This window comes from Ictidomys tridecemlineatus, chromosome 9, assembly GCF_052094955.1.
Source record: "Ictidomys tridecemlineatus isolate mIctTri1 chromosome 9, mIctTri1.hap1, whole genome shotgun sequence".
In the NCBI taxonomy this organism is placed as follows: Eukaryota; Metazoa; Chordata; class Mammalia; order Rodentia; family Sciuridae; genus Ictidomys; species Ictidomys tridecemlineatus.
In genome coordinates, this window is record NC_135485.1 from 63390329 (window position 1) to 63415628 (window position 25300).

The 25300-nt window shown below is 43.7% G+C and overlaps 1 protein-coding gene and 1 pseudogene across 1 annotated transcript in view; one reads left to right on the plus strand and one right to left on the minus strand.

Annotated features, from left to right (window-relative positions):
• The window catches only part of Scd5 (stearoyl-CoA desaturase 5), a 138970-nt gene that overhangs the window by 46534 nt on the left and 67136 nt on the right, over nucleotides 1-25300 (minus strand). The window contains exon 2 of the mRNA XM_005339321.5: nucleotides 10974-11104. Within this exon, the coding sequence (XP_005339378.1) occupies nucleotides 10974-11104 (131 nt within the window). The remainder of the gene's footprint in view (nucleotides 1-10973; nucleotides 11105-25300) is intronic.
• On the plus strand, nucleotides 17037-17426 carry LOC101972048 (large ribosomal subunit protein eL31 pseudogene; annotated as a pseudogene).

The window sequence follows — 25300 nt, forward strand, 5'->3', positions numbered from 1 at the left end:
TTTTCTGTAAAAAAAAATTAAATAGACATTATTTCAAAATAAAAGCTAAAACTAAAAGAAAACTTTCTAAGATGTCCTTATTTAAAATCTGAGTTTTCCCTTTCCCTCCACCCTGATTTAAGTTTTCATCAGTTTTCTTGGGTTCCTGTAATAACCTCCTGCCCCTCGATTTTCATTTCCACAATATCTTCAGATACTACTAACATACTCCTATGTTCATATTCCCCAAACACCTATCCTTCTCTTGCTCATGACTTGAAAACCTCTGCATAAAGCTTTTCTCAATAATCCAAATTTTCTCCTTCTGGGGAAATCAGAAATCTTCAGCTGGCCTCAGCATTCTTAGCTTTCCCATTTGATCTTTTGACAAATATTTGCTGACTGGTTATGGGCCAAGAGATAAAGAAGGACAGGACAAGCAAAGTTATTTATGTCTGTAAGGAGTTTGCATTATACAGAGGAGTCAACACGAAACCCAAAGTAAATGAATTAAAAATAAAATAGTTTCAGACTGAGATTAGAGCTATGAAATAAATCAATAAGACTTCCAGGGAATAACAAAGAGGAGACATTGATACAGGCAAGTCTTCCCTAATGGAACAATTTTGAGGTTGAGAACCTTTGGGAGTGGTAGTGAGGGAGGGAATGGAGAAACATCTGGGGTTCTGGGAAGCATTGGGAGCAGTCTAGGAACTCAGAGAAGGCCACTGGGTTAGTAGCATGGTGCTAGGGTGAGAGTGGCATGTGTTATAGAATAATCACGAATATATCTGATCTTTGTTCCTGGTTCTAGACACAGAGCTTGAAACCCTTGGAATTTCTTGAGAGATAGGAGAGCTTTGTTATGCTAATGAAGCATCTTAGATGAGCCTCTAGACAACCTTAGGATGGAGCAGATCACCAGAAAGACCAGTCATAGGATTAGAGTGCATACTTTGAGATGAGAGAGTGACTGGAGATTGAGTTTGATCACATAGCAAATGATTTAATCAATCACACCTTTGCAATGAAAATTCTGGACATCGAGGCTCAGTAGAGCTTAACACATTGATGAGCAGGGAGGGTGACGGGCCCTGACTCCATGGGGAGAGGGCATGATGGACTCTGAGGCAGGGACCCTTCCAGATTATGCCTCATGCAGCAATACCATTTGGCTGTTCAGGAGCTGCATCCTTCATACTAAAACTGCAGTCCTAACTACAGTACTGCCCAGAGTCCCATGAGTCATTCTAGTGAATTACTGAACCTGGGAGATTATAGTAACCCCAATTTTATATCTGGTTAATCAGAAGTATCAATAGAGTAGGGACACACTACTATTCTACCATCCTTGAAGCTGGTATCTGAGATGGGGGCAGTCGTGTAGAAGGTTCCACTTTAACTTGTGGGGTCTGATGATGACTCTGAGTGGTTAGTATCAGAACTGTACTGAAGGCCACTAAACTGGGTGAAAACAGAATCAGCATGCAACAGCCTGATGGTGCAGGGCCTTCGAGACCATAATAATGAGGTTGGATTTCATTCCAAATGCAACGCTAACCCACTGACAGGTTTGTTTGCTAGAGAGTTGTTTAATTTTCAATAAATTCCCTCTGGCTGTGGAATGAAGAAGGGCGAGCACTGAAGCAAGAATTCCAGTTTGGAAGGCTTGTTTAGTAGCCTAGCCAAGGGAGGCTCATGGCTTGAGCTAGAGGTGGTAGGGACAAGAGGCTTAAAGATCCAAGATATGAATTCACAGCAGAACTAAAGGGAGACTAACAGGCTAAAAGATTGACTGGAAAAAAAACATGTGTAACATCCAGTTTCCTGGCTGGGAAACCTAGGAGAGGAATAATCTGGGAAGAGAAGGTAGAGCAACTTCAGTTTTGTGCACACTGAGTTTGAGATCCAAAAAGATATGTCACTCAGGGTGTGAGATCTGCAAAACACCATCAGTTTACTTCCTGAATCAGACAGAGGCCACAACTACACTGTGGCTCTGGATGAAATGTGACAATCATTTCTTTCTCTCCACCTTTTCACAAATGTTTTCCCATCTACTCCTTTTTTCTTAGACAAATCCTTTTCATCTTCCAAGTTCAACTCAAAACTTCCTTTTGCATTAGGATTTCTCCAACTGCTCAGCCCATAGTCAGTTCTGCAGCACTAAGGCTCAGCATGAGGCTTTGGGCAAAGTAACTTGGCACCATCTTGTAAGGATCTGTCTTTATTGCACACAAGCCTAGCTGGCTCAATTAGATTGTAAAGTCTCATAATAAGGACTATTTCTTATATAGCTCTTGTGTTCCTCATCAGCTTACAGTGCTTTATGCACCCTTAAATTCAAAAGGAATTAACTAGCAGATTTACATCCAAAACAAGGAAAGATCCAACAGGAAGAAGATAAAAATAATCAAATGTTTCTGCCTTCTAAAAGAGTTGTAAAAAGCAAGCTTAAAAGTTTCCATTTGGCATACGAAATTCAATAAATTTTATCATTAATTAAAACTGTTGATTCAATGACTCCTACAGATATTCTATCTTAGGAACTTGATAAAGGCATTGAAACAACCATCCCTGAAACATTCCCATAACCAATGCTCTGGTTAGTATTAGAAGGAACTGGGACAGGATGATTGAAGAGCCTGAACCAGGGTGAACAGGATCCATGGTGAAAAACTGCTCAATAACTAACAAGCAGGAGGGACAGAGGCAGCTAGCAGAAGGCCCCACTGTGTCTGTGAGATCTAGTTTATTTAGCATCTTCATTAATGACTGGGAACAAGCCTTATGCATTTTGTTAATAACATTTTTGGCTGGTACTAAATTAGGAGGTTCAGCAGACATCATTGAGGCCAGAGAAATAACACAGATGGATCTAAAAAGATTAGAAATATGAATAGAAATTATCACAATGAGATTTGGCTTAGGAGAAATGCAAATGAAGGCAGCTGGGGAAGAAATCATCCAAAATGCAAAATAATCAGGAGGTTGGGAAACCTCTCCAAAGAAGCAGCAACATAACAGTGTCTGGCAGGAAAGCAGTGGAAGAGAGAATAAGCAGTGACCGGAAGTGTCATCTCAGCCCAGTGGTTGGTGGCAGGTACCGGAGAAGTAGTTTATCAAGGAACTGCCCTCTGACCACCTCCTTCAGCACCCACGAACATTTCTGCTTGACACTGGGGGGAAACTCAACTAAACTCAGACATTTAGGCTTTAGTTTCTTCAATGATCAGAAAAGGCATTAGACTCATGGCTTCTAAGGATTCCCAGCTCTAACTGTCCATGATTTTAGAAGAAGAGGGCATGGGCAGGAGAGAAAGCACATAGCAAAGGAGTTCCCTGTTCATAACCTTTTAAAGACCTTCTTTATGATCATGGGCAGAATGAATACGGGTAAGCTTAAAAGTGTCACCAAAAAGATTCCAAACTGACAGCACTATCTGTGAACTCTTATTAAACAAGCATATTTTTCTTGCAATATACAAGTGGAGCTAAATTAACATATAAAATCTAGTGATTATTTATTTGCAAAAGTACCCTCTACTTTGCCAAGAATTTCTGCCCAATGCAAACTCTCTATGTGCCTTTAAAGTAAATGATATTTTGTTTGTTTTACAAAAATTGAATTACCTAGAAACAGAAATGCAAGCATTGTATAAAGCAAGTATGATCTGCACTAAAGAGGCTCCACTCTACTTGGGGAGGGGAGGGGGATACAAGAGACCAGCCCTGCTGCTTAGTGCGTGCGAATCTGGAACTGCCTTCTGTGCTCTGGCTCTCTGAGGCTGTCACGCTTTCTTTCCCTTGAGGTGCATTTCCTTAGGTGATTTCTCTCATCTCACCTATTTTCCCTGACCTAGATTCCTAGCAAAGATGGAAGGGAGGTATCTTGGGGGAGGAGCGATTTTGTTCTCTACCTTAAAAGGTACACTTTTTATTGGTGGGAAGTGTAGTCAATCCTTGCAGGTAAGGACAGAAAAAAATAAATGCCGTGCCTCCCATATCAGGCTCAGGAGAGTTTCCTCGGTCTCTCTCCCAGCTCCTGCTCGCACCATTTCATCTGTCAGAGGCTCCTGCCCTGACTGATGGAGTCACGAAGCAGCAGGTATACAGCAACACCGCTGTGATGAACCGATAAGGGCCCCTCATCACAAGTGAAGGATGAGAGAAGCTGCTCAGAGACAAGCATTTGCTCTTTCCACTTGACTTCCAAATAAACCCCAGAGGGCACAACGCTGTGGAAAAAGACAAAGTGAGGCATGAGGGGCAAATGCCTTCCAAAACCAAACCAGGAAGGCTTCTCAGGGCATCTGGATCAGGACCATTTCTGGGGCTGCCTGTTTACACAGGAGAAGGAAACACTATGACTCGCCACGTCCACCCATCTTGAAAGGAGGAAAACAAACCATTTCTGCTATGTGGATGAAAAGCTGCACACGTGAGGCTTGGGCTTATAGTTAGGGCAGGTGGCAAACACTGAAACAGAATCTGTGAAGGGACAGCTAAATCCTGCACAGAGAACCACTTGGGGTCAAGGATTCTTGAACCTGCAATAGTGCTCCAGTGTTTTGTTCTCTTCTGCCCAACTGCCACTACGTGCTGCTGCTAACACCCAGGACATACTGGAGGGCACTGGCCTCCTTGAAAGCAAGGAGGTTAAGTCTCCCTCTTTGATTTGCATGACCCACAGAGACCCAGCCTTTGGGGATGGTCTATGATCCTGAATCTTGCAGGAAAACTCCAAGGTCTCATGACTGTGGTCTGAGGCTTTACCTGTACCAATGAAATGCTATTCCCCTGCCTAATACCCTGCAGTGCCTTACGATGGCATTTAGTCCAATATCCAAACTCCATGCTGGACTAAAAAGGCCCTGTCCCCCTCTCTGGCCTCTTCTATGATTATCTTCTCCCAAACATGGACCAGTCACACCGCCCATCTTTCTGCTCCTTGAACACATTATACCTGTCCCAGACTTCCTTTCGCTCCTCCCTCCATCTGGAATGCTCTTATCCTACTGTTCTGTCCTTTTGGTCTCAGCTCTAAGACCTCAGCAAGGTCTTCTTTGATCACGTTTGTTATGGTTTAAGACATGAGGTGTCCCCAAAAGTTCATGTGTGAGACAATGGAAGGAGGTTCAGAGGTGAAATGATGAAGCTATCACAGTCTTAACCTAATCAGTGCATGGATCCCCTGATGGGGATTAACTGGGTGGTAACTGAGGCAGGTAGGGTGTGGCTAGAGGAGGTGGGTCAGTGCGGGTGTGCCTTAGGGGTATATATTTTGTCCCTGGAGAGTGGAGCTCTCTCTCTCTCTGCTTCCTTGTGCCATCTCCTGAGCAGCTTTCCTCTACCGCTCTCTTCTGCCATGATCGTGATGTTCTGCCTGAGCAATGGAGCCTATGGACTGAGACCTCTGCAACCATGAGCCTCCAAATAAAGTTTTCCTCCTCTAAAATTGTTCTTGTCAGGTCTTTTGGTCACAGTGATGAAAAAGGTGACTGAAAATACATTCTCTAATTTCTTAAAGCACCACTTCCCTGGTGTTGTGTATCACAGAGCTGCATTTGAGCTATTGATAGCCTTCTTCTTGCTCTGGGCATATTTGTTTATTCCTTTGCTTGTGTTCATTTGCTGTTTCTCCCTCTGTAACACGCACATCCTGAGGACAGGAACCTTGTCTGTCTTGTTCTCCGGTGCCTGGATAAATATATATTCAGATGCTCTGAGAAGCATTAGGGCAGGGCAGGAAGCAGGTGGCCTCTGGAGTACGCCACCTGCATTGGAAGCCCTCTCTGTCACTTAAACCCATGTATCCGTAGACAGGTCACATAGCATCTTTTCTTTCTGTTTTCTCACCTGTCAAATGAGGAAAATCTAATTTGTAGCATGTTCTCAGATGGCTATATAAAGTACCTGATGAAGTGCTGGTATGTGGCTAGCATTCAATAATCATCTTACTCTATTCTGTTGTTGTTCTTGTATATTCTTGCCAAAGTCTATGACCCATGGCTTCATGATTCACTTAACATATTTATGTGTAAAGTTTGTTCCATTCACAAATCACACTGTAACCCTAACAGAACAAGCTGCAAGCCATTGCCTCCACATTCACAGTGAGATAAGAGCTGGACAAACTGAAAGCCGACGACTCTTCTTACATCTATTGGAGATCAAGCTCATAAGACATATGGCTGCCCCCTAAACTAGATAGAGGCAGCACAGAGGATCAGGGGAGCAGACACCCAGGAGCAAAGCCCAGAACTAGAGCCAGTGCAGGTTGGAGCACTTGAAACCATAACTGATATATTGCTGGAGGCTCACTGTGGTCAACCTAAGAGCTAAAACCCCTGAGGGTGCCCAGTCCTAGGGGACTCCAACCCTACCATGAATTGTTCTCTCTGATTTCTGAAAAACGTCCCTGGGTTTCCTGCAGGAGGAGGAGAAAAATCAACCATTCTGAATTATGGCCAGAACTCTTCATTCTCCCTAACAAGGCCTGTACTCAGAGAAACTACTTCACCAGAGCCTAACCAACTGGAGTCTTACCAAAGCCTAACTACTTAGGGGAAGGAAAATACCCAACTCAGGAACACTAAACACTAAAAGACTGAGACCTAATCATACAATGCTTCCTGTGTTAATCATCATTCTGTGACCGTGACAAAATACTTGAGAGAATCAATGTAATAAGGGGAAGATGTTTATTTTGACTCTCTGTTTCAGAGGCTCCCATCCATGGACATTGGCATTGGGACCATGGCAGCACATTACAACATGGCGGGAGCATGTGGCAGAGGAGGCCTGTTCACCTCATGGCAACCAGGAAGAAAAAATGAGATGAGGGACCAGGGTCCTAATATCTCTTTCAAGGGCACATCCCCAATGGCCTAACCTCTTCCACTAGGTCTCAACTCCTAAAGGTTCTACTACCTGCCAGCAGTGCCATGGCTAGGGCTCATGGGCTTGTATGGGATGTTCCAGATCCCTATAGAATGCTTCCCTTTCTTCCACCTTATTACCACATCATTAAGGGTCATTACCAGAGGTTGCAGTGGAAAGAATTGAAAGCTCAAGAAGAAGTTTCTAGGAAAACCAAAGACAATGAAGGTAACAGAAGGAAAATTACTTAGGTCAGAAAAATCAGGCCAACATAAAGAAAGAGCATCAGGGGACAAATGAAGATAAAATAAAAAACATATTTTTATTTTATTTCTTAACTGGTCTAAAACATAACAGTTTGCTCAAAAATAATACTAGCAACAATGCATCTGGTGATTTTAGCCTAGAATAAATAAAAATGAATGGCAACAATGGTATAAGGGTCAGGAGGGATAAATGAATTGGGTATTTGCAACACTGCAAAGTGGTATAGTATTTTTTTTTTGAGGTGCTGGTAACTGAAGCCAGGGTCTCAAGCATGCTAGGTTAAGTGCTCTATGGTATAGTATGACTTGAAAGTGTAGTGGGATTAATTGTAAAAATATATTGCAAATTCTAGGAAACCACTAATTTTTTTAAAGTGTCATTGATATGCTAAGAGAAGAGAGAAAATAGAATCATGCAAAAATCAGTAAAAATCACAAAGGACAGAAAAGAACAGAAATAGGAAATGAGAACAAGGGTAATAAATAGAAGACAGGAACGTAGTAGATATTAATCCAACTGTATCAATAGTTACTTTAAATGTGATGGTCTAAGTTAGAAGATAGAGACTTGGGCTGGGGATGTAGCTCCACAAATGAGCATGTGCTTAGCATGCATCAGGGCCTGGGATCATATCCACCCTCCAAAGAGACAAAGGCTATTCAGAGTGGATTAAAAAAAAAAAAAACTGACCCAACCATATGCTGTGTGCAAATCACACTGTAGGGCACCACATAGGAACTTCCATGTGTGAGCCAAAAGATCCCCAGCTGGAAGCTCAGGAGACCTGAGTTTCTGTCTGAGTCTATCCACCACTGACAAGTCATTAATGTTCTCTGAGTTACAAGTTCACCTGTTTGTAAAGATAAGAGGATTTAGACTGAATTCCCTAAGGTCACTTCCATCTTTAAATCTTATGTCTCATGACCCCATGAGGAAATGGGCCATTGTTGAGGAGGATGAAGCATCTAGCAGGTGTTAATTGGACTGGGTTCACAAGACAGTCAGTGCAGCCGGCAGATGTGAGTGTGCAAACACAAGAGCACAAAGCAGTCCTGATGACTGTTCCTGAAAACTGGAGGCAACTGAACAGCAAGAATCCCTCACCTGGGTCCACAAGTGACAAGGACAAAATTATAAGGAAGTTGCAAGCCATCTTTAGGTTGACTTGCATCCTATTAAAAAGGGAGAAGGACAGAACAGAACTCTGGGGGTCGTTGCAGAATGCGAGGGAGTAAAGGAGCTAGAGGGTTTTTACAGTTCCTGTCAGAAATCCTGTTCCATCATCATCTTTTCAAACTAAAAGTGCCCCCACTTTTCCTGACTCATGCCTATCTTCTCTACAGAAGAAACAGAAAAGAGACCTTCAAATGTTTAAGTCCCAATTTTAAGATTGTTCTTAATGATCAGGATCTTGTTTGCAGCATCTAGCCTCAGAGATAACTATGGCATGCCTTGACCATTTTGGCTAAAGATATGGACATTCTGATGGAGGGAAAGTGGGGAGAACCTTTGAGACATTTTAAAAATCCAGGAGAACATCAAAGGGAACTAAGTCAATAGCTGCATTAAGTTGGGGTTGGGGGTCAATGCCCTACATGGGCAGATCACCACATATTTTTTCACTCTTCCAGGTTGTTCTCCTCTGGAGATTAAGTGATCTAGACTGACTGTTCTTTCCCACTGATACCAATATACATAGTTATAGAAGCCAGCCCTATACTTACCTTAAAGACACCCTTTGCTTAGTGACATTGTCATGTAACACCAGACCCACGAAGCACTGAAATTTCCACTGAGATATTCTGGGAATTCTAATATCCCACTAGATGAAAAAGCCCCCTTGAGGGCAAGGATTTTGAGTGCTGTTCATTGTTAGATCCAGTGCCTCTACTAAGTGCTTAATAAATATTTGTTGAATGAATAAAAAAATTCAACACAAATGTGGGTCTTGAAGGAAGTGTGCATAGTCGAATATGATGATTTCTAAAAATGTTTTTCAAAGCTATTCATTTTTTTAAATTTATTTAACAACTAGTGAGCGTTTTCCATATGATAGCTATCAGAATATAGAAATGATAGATAGTATGTGGATTCTCATAAAACACAAGAGGAAGAATAATACTAATAGAACGCTATTAGAAGCTTAATGCTTTTTCCCCCCATTAATTTCATCCTCCTATCAATTATTATTATGCTCCTTTTGCAGACAAAGAACCTGGGATTTGCATAAAAGCAGACCCAACAGCACATCTAGCAAACAGTAGAGCCAAGGATCTTGGTACTTCCCTGTACCATGTATTTTCTTCCCCAAGTAAGTTAAAATCACAGCCCGATATTCTGTTATGTGATGTTTTGTTAAGGACAATTTGGTTTTCAAATATTGAGTTACAAACAAATAATTTCATTGGGAAAATAAGAATCAGAGTTTTAGGCTCTCAGTCACGAGTTATTTATCTTGGAAAAAAAATCCAAGAATAGGGATGTTTTATAACTACTTGAATGTGCAACTGGAGGTTAAAAATAATAAACTGCTTGAACAAAATAAATGAAAATATTGAGTTCAGCCCTGAATGGCATCACAGAACTAAGTCAATGAGTTTCTAAGTGATGATAAACAGAATACAACATTGAAATAAGAACATGGTTAAACTCAAAATAAAGTGCAGCATAGTTCCCTTTGCCAACAGGGAACTAAGAACATGGAACCAAGAAGTAGCCAAGCTCTCCTTTGTGTGTAGTAGGGTCTTTCCTAGGACCCTGGACTAATTTCTGACTGTGCCTGACCACTACATATCCATATCACCAACTGTGTTTCCCAAACTGATCTACGTGTTAAGTCCTGTTTGCTCTGTGAAAGCTGAATCTGTAGAGGGAATCCTAAAGCCAGGGACATGAATTCATAGCCACAAGAGAAACGCTCAGTCAGGCTCTCTTCTAGGGAAGCGGGTGGACATGCCAGCTGTGAGATGTCTGCTTCCCCCGGAACCAAAGGCAGCTTCAGGAATCACCATTCCTTCCTAATGGTGGAAATAAATGGAGCCTGGATTGATCTGCACACATATAAGAGCAGAAACTTTGAAACAAGGTGTTCCCACTTGTGCTGCCTGAATTATTAGGTGAAGAATTAGGGGCAGTGGGGGGAGAATATCTGTGATCAAATCAAAATCCAAACAGCTCAGAAAGTGCCCAAGGTGGTGGGAAATGGTCTAGGACTGGAATTGTCCTAAAGGATAGGGCCCAATCCTGGTACACTGGTGACCTCTTACACTGTGATAGGTCCCTGGAATTTTCAATGATTACATAACAACCCTGCAAATGAAATCATACTCTTTATTTTTACAAATGAATAAAGTGGAGATGAGGACTGATTCACAACCAGCAACCCTCAGAGCAGAATCCCTGAGTCTTCCAACAGCGGGTCAAAAAGCCTTTCCACCAAGGCCTTGTAGGGTAAACTCAGGACACTGATTTGTAAGAATAATGACTATGGAGTCAGATTGATCTGCGTTTGCCCACCTTGGATTTTAGCCCTATAACTTGGGTAAGTTCTCTAACTTCATTAAACTTCTATTTCCTCATCTGGCTCATGAGGCTCTTGTGAGGATCAAATGTGATACACATAGCTCATGCTCAGCACAGAACTTGGCCCCTGGTTAAGCTGGACAAGTGTTGAGGGCTTCAGGACATGCTTCTAGCAGAAATGCTAGAAAAAATGGGGACAGACTGAGAGTGCTCGGGGCCTGAGCACTGACCAGGACCAGGGTAGAGAGTGTCAGCCCACCCCTCTCCTCCTCCCACACTGCCTTCCGCACTGGGTCCCCAGGGCAGAAACCCTCTTTTCCCACCTGAAAAGCCATGGAGTTGGCAGCAGCCAAAAATATCCTCAGGGGCAGCTTGGCCTTGTAGGACCTGTGGCTCCACAAGCGATGGGCACCCGCTGTCACACCCAGAGCAGTGAGGAGGAAGCAGAAGTAGGCTGTAAGACATAGAAGAGAGAATGTCAATAATTGTCACTGAGCCCTTCAATATCCCCACATGTCTTCCCTTCCTGAATAGCAACCCATGTGAAATGACATCAGAGAAAGAATCTGCAACGTGAAGAATTAGTAACTTGAGAAGTCTTTTTTATTGATGGGTAGCTTTCCAGTACCACACAAGAGAGAAATTTCAACCTGACTTCAGCAGGTTTTAAGTGTCATTTCCCCCTCTATATCAAACAGATCTTTAATTTTCTATTGTTTCTTGCTGACCTTGATGCAAAGTCACAAATCTATGATCAGGCATATGTGACCTAGGCCTGCCTCTCACTTCTGCAGTGAGATTGATCTCTGTTCTGCCTCCTCATTGGCTCCCATGCCAGGGTGAGTGTTATGTGATCAGCATACTTCTGAGTGGCTGTGCCTATTATCATGGCACCACAGGCATTGGTTTGAAGGAAATTGGGCCAGACTTAACAGCAATGAAGTCTGACTCAAGGCCAGTGAGAATAGGGATAAGGCTCACCAGAGGGACAGCAAGACTTGTCTTCTAAAGATCCTCACTTATACCATCATGAGGGCCTGAGATAGGAAGATGGCCAACGGGGGACATTTTTCTACAGTGGGGCTTTCTGGGTGTCACACACTTAAATGTATGCCCATCTCTCACACTCATCACAAGTGTTGTTGTACTCATTTTATAGTTGAGGAGCAGCCTCTCTAAGAAGTTGATTGACAAGTTCTACATCTCAACTCAAGTCAGTCTTGTTCCCATGCCTCTGTCCAGAGACCCCCATACCACCATTGCTACTGTTGGTGATGGTGGTGATGGTGATGGAGGTGGAGGTGGTTGGTGGTGGCAATGGTGGTGGAGTTAGAGATGGTAGTGGCAATGGTGGTGGAGGTGGTGGTGAAGATGGTGGTGGTGATGGTCATAATGGTGATGGTGGTGATGGTCATAATGGTGATGGAGGTGGAGGTAGTGGTATTGTTGGAGGTAGGAGTGGTAGTGGCGGTAGTAGTGGATGTGTTGGTGATAAAGGTAGAAGTGATGGTGGTGATGGTGGTGGAGGTGGTGGTGGAGATGGCAGTGGTGATAAATGTAGTGGTGATGGAGGTGGTGGTGGTCAATGTGATAGTGGTGATGGTAGAGGATGTAGTGATGGTGGTGATGGAGGTGTAGGTGTAGGTGGTAGAGATAAAGGTGGTAGTGGCGATGGTGGTGGAGGTGGTGATAGTCGTGATTTTCTCTTTGCCTGGAGGCCTGGAGTGGAATAAGTCCATGGTAGAAAATAGAAGCACAGGGACCCAAAAATGATGACTATCGAGATAATTGTAACTACTATAGTAGTGGCAAAGCCATGTGCCCTTATAATGCTAAATATTTTACTTGATTATCTTACAACTCTATGGGGTTTGTAAAATGAGAGTTCCTAACCACTATACTAGTCTTTGCCTCCAGGAGACATCAAGTAAGTTTTATCTTCTCTTCCCCACCCCCTACTGTCATCTTGGATATTGGATCTCAATCTAATGTAAAAATGAGCTGCTTCCTTATTGGAGGGAGAGTCCTAACCCAGACCATAGGAATGTGGGCTCTACAAAATTCCTTCAAGCACTTAACATAGACAGGGCCCTCCATAAAGAACTGCCAAAGAGAAAGTGTCAGGCTGTTAAAGCCTTGAACTGTGAGAGCAGCTGTAAATAGTCCCAGGCCAAAAATGCATAAGTAGAGAGCCCACCATAGCACTTCTCTGGAAGAATTCTATGGCAACTTAGATCAATATACACAAATATATAAATATACATATTTAAAAGGAGCCCAATATTACATCTTCCAAAAGTTAAGTGTTTGACAGATCTTGTTCTCAGCCTATATTTATGTGGTTCTGAAAACAAGATTTAGTCTTTGCCCTGAGATGAATGAGTCCCTGAATATACGTTGTTTTCTGAAACAAATCATTCACAAATCATCCCTTACTTGAAAGTTTAAAAAGCAAAAACCAAACAACAGTCTGCCCACAAATCACAGAAAGTGCAGCAAATAAAAAGCTCTGATCTTTGTTATTATAATTCAACCTTAGTCAGGAGTCCATGAAATGGATAGTTATTTTCCTTGTCATCCAATGCCTTCTTGTCTCTACTAATAACTTTTTTCAGCTGTCAAGTAGTTAGGAGACAAGTAAAATCTAGAATGGAAAAATTTAATGTGTCTCTACTTTGCCAGTGGGCTGACACTGGACCTTAGATGCAATCAAATTAATTTGAAGACTCCATGAAAAGCATGGCCCCCAAATGAATCACTCCAACCTACATTTCCCAGTCAGACCACTACCACAGACTGTGGCTTTGTCTTGTCCTTTGGGGAAACTCCAAAAATTTAGGAGTTATGTACATGAATGGTGTGTCCATGCCCAAGAGCTCAAACTGAAGACTGAACTGGGCAGTAGTGGAATTTGGTTTTCCATGGTCCTTCATGAAATCCAGGCCTGACCTGGAACAGTACCCCATCTTCCTGATAATGAGAATAAACATTTGACCCAACCTTTCTCTTTCTTCTGGTTCAAAGCCCAATCCAGGGTTAACCAGGGTCACATATCACCAAGATAAGATATGCTGTTTGCAATAATAAAGAATGAGGCCAAGAAGGGAAGACACAAAGATGACAGAGGTATCCATGAGAGCCAGAGGGAGAACTATTGGCCTTGAGCTACTGATTGAAGGCTCAGGAGCTCTGCAGTTCCTCTTTGATCCTATGGGCCTCCCTAGTATATTTCTGAGCTACGATAGTCCACAAATCCTTTTTTCTTATTTAAACTAGTTTGGATTTCTGAGGCTTAAATCCTACAAACCCTCTTAGGAGGAAAGCAACCCTCCGATCATGATTCAAATGAGGATGAACCACAAAAACCCCAAGCTGATCTGAGGATTTACAAACTGTCCCTTTAACAGGACTCAGTGTTCCTGTTTTGATGGGGCCAAGTCTCTGTTCTTCTCTTCTTTGGTGTTTATGCTGATTAATATTCAAACAAAATTTCTGGTAGGGGCTGGCTAGCTGACTCTCAGGTGATAAAATCGACACAGAATTGATAACTTTGAAAACAAAAAGGTGTAATGAGCAACACTGAAACCTTTACCATCTAGCTATGCCTCTCACAGAAAGGTCAATAAAAACCAGAATCACAAGATGACCAAACACCAACAAACAAGTATAATGTCCTGGATGCAAACGAGTTACAGACTGTGGTTAGCTCAAACAAAAAAAAAAAAAAAAAGAAAGAAAAAGAAAAAGCAATGCATTAAAAAGATGTCGAGTAGCTGGAGAACTCCAGGGAGGTCTGCAGGACAGGCCTTTGCCTGCAGCCTCCAACACGGCCCTACCATTTTCCACCTCCTGGCCTTGTGCTATCTCCTCCCCGTAAGTAACCTGCTTCTTACCAAAGGAATATAGCAACACTGATCGAATGCCAGTTCCATGATTAGGTTACAAAACTCTTGCTAGCAGATTCTCTCAAGCTGTTTGTGATGAAGCAAGGCCCACACAGCAAGAAATTGGGGGTTCCTCCAACCAATCACCAGCAAGGAAATGAGGTGTTTCAGTCAGCTTTTTTGCTGATGTTACCCAAAGACCTGACAAGAACTATTTCAGAGGAAGAAAAGTTTATTTGGGGCTCATGGTTTCAGAGGTCTCAGTTCATAGAAGGCTGACTCTGTTGCTATGGGCCCAAGGTGAGGCAGAATATTGTGGCAGAAATGTATGGTAGAAAAAATCAGCTCAGGACATGACAAAATATACACTCCAAAATCACACCCACCACCCTACCTGCCTACCATTACCACCAGGTAATCCCTATCAGGGGATTGGGTTATAACTCTCATCATCTAATCATTTCACCTCTGAACCTTCGTGCATTGTCTCACACATGAGCTTTTGGGGGACACATCATATCTAAACTATACCATGAGACCCTCAGTCTCATAGTCACAAGGAACCAGATCCTGCCTACAACAAAGTGAGTGAGCTTAGAAGCAGATCCCTCCCGCATTGAGCCTTCAAATGAGACTGCAGCCCCAGCCAACACACTGCAGTCTCTTGCAACACCCTGAGGCAAAGGCCTCTGTTAAGCCAGGCTTGAATTCCTGCCCCCAAAAAGCTATGATAAAGGAGATGTGGGTTTGTTTTTAAAACAAAATTTAGAGCAAACTCCTAAACGTGGAGGTAATCTGTTTTGCAACAAGAATTAATATAAGACTGAAGCAGGAACCTTGCCTTCAGGTAAGAAAAGTGCATCTTTAAATTCTAGTTGGAGAAGAGTTTGTCATCTATAGACAGAAAGCAGACTGGTATTGCATGGTGTTAGTGGGGAGGGGGGAGTAAGAAGAGATGGGAGGGTTTGATCAGTGAGAGGGGACAAAAGTATTTTAAAACTGATTTGATGATCCATGCCCAATTCTGTGAACAGATTAAAATCCAAAGAACTATACATTTCAAATGGGTAAATTATACAGCATGTGAGTTATATAACTCAATAAAACCATTATTTAAGAAAAATTCTAGTTGTAAATGGACATAATATCTTTATTTATTTTTATGTGGTGCTGAGGATCAAACCCAGTGCCTTCACACATGCAAGACACAAGTGCTCTACCACTGAATTACAAACCCAGCCCAATAAAACTATTATTTAAAAAAAGCAAATTATTACTGAATTACTAGTCGTTTTTATTATGCATATTATTTTTCAATGTGAAAATTAAATAGATAAAACAAAACAGACAAAACCTGACAGACTGCCTAGGATGCCACTATGATCATCAACACCCCTGACACTCATGCATGGACCCTGAAATCTCCCACCATTGCCAAGAAGATCTGTTTGATCCTAGGCCTATGCCTGAATCCACCAAGATCCAAGATTCTGAGGCAGAAACACCCCAATACCCACAGTTGGGTCATAAACCCAAGCTCTAGCATCCAACATCAAGAAGAAGGAGAACCCACCGCTCCTCGGGCTTCCACAGTGGAAGCCAGAGTCTCCCATCTATCCAGATTCTCCTGTTTGGTGAGATATTGGTAAAATTATTGTTAGTGACCCCATCCCCACCCCTGCCGCCATACCATATAGCAGAAAATATTCCTAGAGAGGTAATAGAAACCAAAAATTAGAGCTCTCTAAATTCTGGACCTGTAAAGAAGGAGAGATAAGACAGCTGCTTCAAGAGCCAGGTATTAGACAGAAGGAAGCAATTATCAGTGTTCTCTAATCCTCACTTAAAATCCACGTCTCTCTAGCGTGAGAGTGAGAATTAATAAATTATAGCTACCATCGATTGAGAGCTTTTGATGTGCCTGGCCCTGCTAGAAGTTATATATAGTAACTCATTTAATACTCACCTCAGGTCGAAAGAGTAGGTAACATCATGATCTCTATTATGCAGATGAAGGAAACTATACTGAACGTGATAGAGGCAGGACACAATCTCAGGAAGAGGCCTGCTCTGAACAAACCTGTTGATTGCTGACCCCTGGAGGCGGCCTGCATTCTAGCAGGAGGAGCATGAATGTATCATTTCCTTTCAGTCAGCTCAGAACACAAGCTGAAGGTCAAAGCCCTTGTTTTACCTTCTGCCTTTACCAGCTCACATGTTTACTCTCCCTCCAACAACACCTTCACCATGATTCTGCACCTGGTTCAGCCTCAATTGGACATAAACATGAGCACCAGGCAACCCAGGATTTCATGGCACAGTTGATTGAGCTCCTAATATGTAGCAGTCCCTTGGCTCAGAGCCAGGTTTGCCTAAGGCTATACCAAAAGGGTCCTTTCCCTCCTGGAGTTAATGGCAGTTTGAAAAGTGAATTAACTGCTATGTAATAGAAATTATGGCAAGAGCCGCAGAGAAAATGAACAGAATACAATCCTTCGCGCCCTTCCTTTCCAACTTGGGCCTGGCATCATGGCTCCTGCACAGCAGGGTGATGAGAAGAAGGGCTGTTCTGCCCTCAACAAGGTCCAGACCTGGGTATACACCATCAACATCACATGCGCATCTGTGGAGTGGGCTTCAAGAGATGTGCTCTTTGGGCACTCAAAGCAATCTGAAAATTTGCCATGAAGGAGATGGGAACTCTAGATGTGCGATTGATACCAGGCTCAACAGCTGTCTGGGCCAAAGGAACAAGGAATGTCCCATGTCGTATTCGTGTGCTATTGTCCAGAAAAGGTGAAGATGAAGATTCACCAAACTCCATTTTGGGTAACCTGCATCTCTGTTACCACATTCAAAAATCTACACACAGTCAATGTGGATGAGAACTAACTGCTGATTGACAAATAAAGTTATAAAACTTAAAAAAAGAAAGAAATGAACAGAATAATAGGCAGGAGATTAAAAGGGGGATAAATTGGTTTGAGGACCAGAGAAGGCTTTGCAGAGGCAGTTCCCATACCCTCAGGATGAGAAGTTACCCAAGCAAGATTCAGGCAGAGGAACCAGCAGCTACAAAACTCTGAGACTAGAAACAGGGATCTGTTTTTAAAAAGCTTCATTACACCTGTAATCCCAGAGGCTTGAGAGGCTGAGGCAGAAGGGTCACAAGCTCAAACCTAGCCTCAGCAATGGCAAGGTGCTAAGCAATTTAGGGAGACTCTGTCTCTAAATAAAATACAAAATAGTGGTTGAGTGCCCTTCAATCCCCAGTACTCGCCCCACCCCAAAAAAGCTTGCATCTGACCACTTCCCCTGCCAACTAGCATGGTGTTACAGTTTGGATATGAGATGGCCCTTTTCAAAAGCTCCTGTGTTGATGTGGGAATGTTCAAGGGTGAAATGATTAGATTATAAGAACTGTAACCTACTCAGAGGATTAGGATTAATAATTTGAAAAGGCTAATTGGGTGGTAAAAGTAAGCAGGTGGGACATGACTGGAGGAGGTGGGTCGCTGGGGGCACACTTTGGGGATCATACATCTAGTCCCCTGGCTCCTTCCTTCTCTCTGCTTCTTGGCTGCCATGTCCTGAACAGCTTTCCTCTGCCACTCCCTTCACCATGATGCTCTGCCTCACCTTGGGCCTAGAGAATGAAGCTGGATGACCATGAACTGAAACCTCTGAGCCCCAAATAAACTTTTCCTCCACTGAATTGTTCTTGTCGAGCGTCTTGGTCACAGTGATGAAAAGCTAGCTAACACAGATGCCTATTGTTAAAAAAAAAATTAACAGAAAATAACCAGTGTTGGCATGGATGTGGAGAAATAGGAACCCTGGCACACTGCAGGTGGAACGTGAAATGATGCAGCAGATGCAGGAGTGTTTGATGTTCCTCAAAAAGCTAAACACAGAACTACCATTTGATCCAGCAACTCCACTTCTAGGTTTATACCCAAAAGAACTGAAAGCAGGGACTCCACAGATGCTGGGACATCCACATTCACAGCAGCATCATTCACATAGTCAAAGGTGGAGACAACCCCAAATGTCCACCAATGTACAAGGCACAGCACAGGCAAGAGAACATCAGACAGGAGGCTGCAGAGGAAGTCAGGACTTGCTGAAGGCCTGCTGGAGACTGTCAGTTAACCAAGGCTCTGAATTTTCTTGTTTTATGAGTAAACTGAGGACCAGAGACATTATGAGCACCTTGTGATCTCCAGGTGAAAGAGCAGGGACTCAAACATCATATCAATCCAGTCCCAGCCCTCTCAGGCTAGTGTAGAGGATCGCATGTTGTAGTCACCTAGGATCTTAAACAGGGCCTGTGGGGATCAGAGACAGGGCTGGCCGTGGGTGATTCTGATGCACACCCAGTGTTGAGGAGTCCCTGCTCTGTAATATACACTCTCAGACCCCCGGTGGTCCACCCTCTTGATTTGCAAACATGGAAATCAGAGATCCAGAGAGTTCTCTGCTGCACTCTGTAACCCACCACTGGATACCAGCCCAGGGAAAATGCTAAGTGACTCTTTCATGTGAATGGCATCCAGGTCCTGTGCTCCCTCCCCCTCCCCCAGGCCTCCACAGAAGAGCCTTTGATTCCAGGCACAGGGCCCAGGCCGTGTGCACCAGGGATCTGTCTTCCACCAAGCAAGTGGGTAGAGGCGGGGGAAGCAAGCCAAGGGGGCAGGCTCCAGGCGACAGGGCCACACCTGAGGAGCAAGGAAGAAGACCTGGTGCTTTGATGTCTGCTTTTCCAGCCAGCTCAAGTGTCTGCAAAGTCAATTCTGCACTTCTGCCAATAAAAGACTGTTTCTCCTCTCTAGTTCTCACTGGATTCTGAAGAGACAGGGAAAGGCATCCAGACCCAAAGATGAATATAGGAGAGAGAGAGAGAATACTAGTAGAGACGTGTCTATCTGCTCAGCCATATGGCATGATGCTTCACATGGACTTAGAACCGAATCCCTGTTAAGTAACTTCTCTGTGTAACAATTTCTCTAAAGCTTGATTTACCTATAAAGTGGGGGAAAAAGGTGTTGCAAAGATTAAAAAGAGGTAATGTGTGCAATTTGAACTATACCTGGCAATTGATAAGCACTGATACATATTATTGCCTCAACTATGAACATACTCCATTGTCTCTGTCAAATATCCTGTTCCAAGGTAACCCCCTCTGAAGACACCCAGGCTCTTTGTCACTCTCAGCTTGTGGTTCTCAGGGTGGGGGCAGAAAAATCTGTCTGTGACTCCCTGTCACTCCACCTGCACCTACATTTAGCAATGTCTTGAGACATCATTGGCTGCCACAACCAAAACTTGAAGGGTGCTACTGGCATCAAGTGGGTAATGGCCAGGGATGCTGCAAGCACCCTCCACAGTGCAGAAGCTCCCTGCAACAGCACATTATCCAGCTCAACATGACAATAGTTCCAGGGAGGGAATCCTGTTCTCGTTTCTCAGGAAAGCTCTCCTTGGAACCGGCCCTGGTTCATTCACCTAACATGACAGCACCCGCCCTTGCTTCTGCACACCTCTCTGGCTTCATGGGAGTGGCAGGAGCGATTTATTTCCTATAATTTAATAAATAAGTTGAAAACACAGGACTAAAATGAAAGATCAGTAGTGTTTTAGGTCACAATACTCAAACTTTAATAAGCATCTTGGTAAAATCCAGATGCTGGTCTCACACCCAGTGTTGTGGTTTGAATCTGAAATTTCCACCCACAGTTCTGCTCTAAAGGCTTGGTCACCGGCCTGTGGTACTATTAGAAGGTGGTGTAAGCTTTGGGAGGCAGAGCCTCATTGGAGGAAGTAGGTCACTGGGGCTGGAGGCATATTTTGTTCCTGCTCCCTCCTCGCTTCTCCTCCTTCTCTCTTTCTCCTTCCTGGCTGCTGTGAGGTGAGCAGCCTTGCTCTGGTCTGCACCCTCCTCATGATGTTCTCTGCCTCACCTCAGGCCCAGGATCAATGGAGCCAAGTGAACACGAACCAAAACCTCTGAAACTGTGAGCTAAAATAAATCTTTTCTCCTCTAAGTTGATTTTTCTCAAGCATTTTGTCACAGCAACAGAAAGCAGACTAACATACCCAGCGATTCTTATTCAGCTGGCTTGAGACAGTACCTACCAATCTGCCTCTGTGTGTGTGTGTGTGTGTGTGTGTGTGTGTGTGTATTACTAAAGATTGAAGGCAACGGGGCTCTACCACAGAGTTATTACAGGCAGGCACGACCACTCCTGACCAACTTCATGCTGCTGACCCAGGTCCCAGAAAGACCAGTTGACCAACCAAATCAGAAAGAAAAAACCTGAAAAGGCTCCCAGTGTCAGGCGAGGAATTCCATGGCTAGTCCCCTTGTTGGATGGTGAGGCAAAGAACCTCAATTAGACCTTATGTCAAGGTTCAAGAATGAGGTCATTTCCTCCTAGTGCTATTTGAACAATTCTCTCAAAGTCAGAACATGTCACAGGGTCTTGGAGCCTGTGGATTCAAGAGCAAAGGGTTTCTTTTTATCATTAAAACCTTTAAATTCTATTATACTTAAAATAACCAGCAGTCCTTCTTTGCCCTCCATCTCTTTCCACTAAGCCACTGCTCATGGTGCCACACTGCATGGCAGGTGTGTGCATTCTCTCAGCCCACCACGGGAACCATTAAGCAACTGCCCACATCTTCCAGGAAGATTCAAAGGAAAAGGAATGGGACAGATCAATAGCCACCCTTATTGTTTCAAACATGCTACCTGTTTTCCTCTGGTGTTGCTTTCATCTTTGGGTAGGTCCATTTAGACAGTTCTGATGTCTTGGGAAGATGCTACTTTTCCTAATTGCCTTAAAAACTAATATGACAATGAGCACGAAAATCAGAGCAGATCACTAAGAAAGACAACACTATAGCACATCTTGTGACCACTCTGCTTTTACAACAGACTGCGCAATTCAAATGAAAAAGGAGGCAAGAGTTGGGGGGTCTTTACAGGACCTCATTCAGTATACACATGACTCACTTCAGACAGGCCCCCAGTTACATCTAACATCTTACCAGTGAGTAAACACGGGGACAACAGAACATCTCTCTTGTCTGCTGTGTTTACCCATTGCAGTTAAATTAAAGAAGGAGCTATTGGTCTCAGCCCATCTTCCCTTCTAAAACAATCTCCAGGAGGCAGGGATTACATCTGTCTTTCCCTGTATTCTCAGCAGGTACCTATGCAACTAACTCAGCTAGAGAAAAATACCCAACCATGCTGACTGGCCTTGCTTTAAAGTCAGGACACCAACTTCAGCTGGGCTTCCGTATTTCCCAGCAACCACAGTGCATGTCCCTGGTCCACGTGTGGTCTCCCTCCCTTCACATCTCTCTCACACCTGCTCCTGTCATCCCGCCTCAACACCCGCTTCCCCACTTTGATAGCTGTGTTTCCAACTTCACTGAGCATATCAGAACTCCCTCAGGCCCCACCACCTCTGCCCACCTCCAGCATCTGAGCCTGGGTACCCCAGGATCTCTGTCACTCCAGATGGCTGCCCACACTACCTTTAAGACCGGCCCTGCCCTGCACATCCCGGCCACTCACCCTACTCACACATTGCCCACCCTACACACTAGCACATCCCCATGGCCGACAACCATACTATTATTTCTCTCATGTTAAAAAGTAAAATCTCAAGACCTCTCTGATGCCACTTCCCCACCCATATCCCAGTCCACTTCCCTGCTCCCCTTTGCAGCAACACCTCCGGATGGATTGGACTGCCTCTCATCACTGATGACAGCTCCGCTCTTCCACTCTCTCTCAACCCCACTCAGGCAGGTTTCTGTCCTTCTCCTCTCATCCCTGCTCCCAGTCGCACTGCTCTTAGCCAAGTCCAGAAAAGACAGGTGTGGCCTCCTGACTCATGGGCAATCTCTAGAGAGCACCGAACCCATCATTACCTGGGTGATGGGGACAACAAAGGAGAGGCACAAGTGCCCTCCAGCCTCTGCAGGAGGAGCTCCTGGGAGGGTAGAGGGAACCACATAGGCCAGGCACGGAGAAGCAAAGGCTAATGCTCCAGCAGGCGGGAGTGGCCTGGTCTGGCTCCTGAGAGGGAAAGCGATGTAAAATAAAGCGGGAGATAGGAAGGGACTCATGTGATGCTGAAGTGATGTATTTGATATTAAGGACAATAGGGTGCCTCTAAAGAATTCCATAGGATCAGATTTAGAATGACAGAGCCAGGTGCAGTGGCACATGCCTGTAATCCCAGGGGCTCAGGAGGCTGAGAAAGGAGGATCACGAGTTCAAAGCCAGCCTCAGTGAAAGCGAGGCCCTAAGCAACTCAGTGAGATCCTGTCTCTAAATAAAATTAAAAAATAGGGCTGGGGATGTGGCTCAGTGGTCCAGTGCCCTGAGTTCAATCCCTGGTACACGTTCCCCCAGCAAAATAAATAAATAAATAAATAAATAAATTTAGAATGATAGGAAAGCCTTGGGGAAGAGGAGCTAGAGTTACACAGTGGGCTGAACCTGGAGACAGGCTGGGTGTGCTCCATGGGCCCACAGACACACATACTCCCTCCCTTCTCACAATGCCCTGTGCCCCAGGAGCATGGCTGGGATAGGCTGTATCCCTTGGGCCTCCTCTGGCTTTTGTTTGGGTTATTTCCAGTACCCAGAGTCTAGATTGGAATTAGAAGACAACTGGCAAGTTTCTTATCCACTGTGGGTCACAATTTTCTTGTTAATAGAAATAACAAGGGGGTCTTGAATACCATTCTACAGTCTGGTACTGAGCTGCTTGTAGTGGAATTAGTTGAGGAGCCTTAAAATATGTGCACATGTCTGGAATTTTAATACTGACAAGATAGGATTTCCTAACTCTGATTCATAGCTTCATGTCCTGGTGTGGGAATACAAGTTCTCATTAAAGAAAAAAAGATCCCTTGATATGAAAATGAATTTCTTAAACAGAATTTGTGTTAAAAGTTAAGTTGTGTGCTGGGCGCATGGTGGTGCACACCTGTAATCCCAGCTGAGGCAGGAGCTGAGGAGGATCTGAAGTTCAAAGCCAGCCTCAACAGCAAGGCCCTAAACAATTCACTGATACCCTGTCTGTAAAAAAAAAAAAAAAAATATATATATATATATATATATATAAAATGGCTGGGGATATAGCTCAGTGGTTGATAGCCCCTGGGTTCAATCCCCAACCCCAACCCCTAACCCCCCAAAAAACAGTCAAGTTGTCACAGGATGTTGGTGTCAGCCTTGACCAATAGCATGCAAGACTAGTTGACCAAATTAAATGATTAGGGGAAAAGATGATAAGAATGGTTTTATTTTGGTTTTAAGAAATTGTCAGACCAATACTGTTCTGCCTCCAGTCTGCTCCTGAAAATGCATGGCAACTAGTGAAGTGGCCGTACACACGCAGGTTAACCATCCCTAACGGGAAAATCCAAACTCTGAATCCTCCCAAACCTGAAATCTTTGAGTGACAACATGACACTACAAGTGGAAAATTCCACACCTGCCTTCATGTGATGGGTCACACTTCAAATACTGCATATTAAAAATGTGGTACAAAATGACTTTCAGACCATGTGTGCAGGTGTATATGATAAATGGATAAATTTCAAATTGAGACTTGGGTCCCTTCCCCAGATATCTCATGATATCATATATGCAAATATATATGCAAATATTACAAGATCTGAAAAGAATTCCAAATCTAAAAGACTTCAAGTCCCAAGAATTTCCAATAAAGAATACTTGGCCTGTAGGAGACTGAGCTGCCAATTACCTGACATTTTACCCAAAACAAAAAAATAAATCAGAGGGTAGGCAGTATAGCTCAGTGAGAGAGCCCATATATGTGATGCCCTTCACGGATAACTTTTTTTGAGGAGCAAGGGGTCGGGGGAACTGGGATTGAACCCAGAGACACTTTACCACTGAGCCACATTCCCAGCCCTTTTTTATTTTTTTTACTTTAAGACGGAGCCTTGCTGACTTGCTTAGAACCTCGCAAAATTGCTTAGACCAGCCTCAAACTTGTAATCCTCTTGCCTTGGCCTCCCCAGCTGCTGGGATTACAGATGTGTGGCTCCATGCTGGGTGACAGATAACTGTTTGATAGCATATACTCGTTTAGACTGGGATCTCTCCCCTGTCCTCCGCCCCTTGCTGGCTTGCTGGTCCCTTCTGTGCTATCTTACTTCCTTCTTCAAAGCCTCTTCAAATAACACAAAACTGGTCTCTGGGAGGAGGGGTGAGACGCATTTATTAAGTACAGGAATCAGTTCCCTGGCACAACACAGGGAGAATGTCAGCCAGCCTCTGCCGCAGACATGTGAGGGGGCTCGCAGGTAGTTTGGAATCAATAGCCACCCTTATATTTCCTAGTAGGGCTTAAGGGGAGACAATAACTTATTCATTCAGAGTCTCAGTTCTCTTACCTGTAAAACAAACAAACAAAAACTATACCCAAGGGGCTGGGGGTGTGGCTCAAGCGGTAGCGCGCTCGCCTGGCATGCATTTGGCCCAGGTTCAATCCTCAGCACCACATACCAACAAAGATGTTGTGTCCGCCGAGAACTAAAAATAAATATTAGAAGAAAATTCTCTCTTTCTCTCTCTCTTTAAAACAAAACAAAGCAAAAAAACTATACCCAAGCATCACCGTGAGACCCAAATGAAAATGCATGTAAGGCGTTTATTCTATCTCTCTACAAACATTACTAGGCAGCCATTGCAAGGCTAAGGCCGGGTTAAC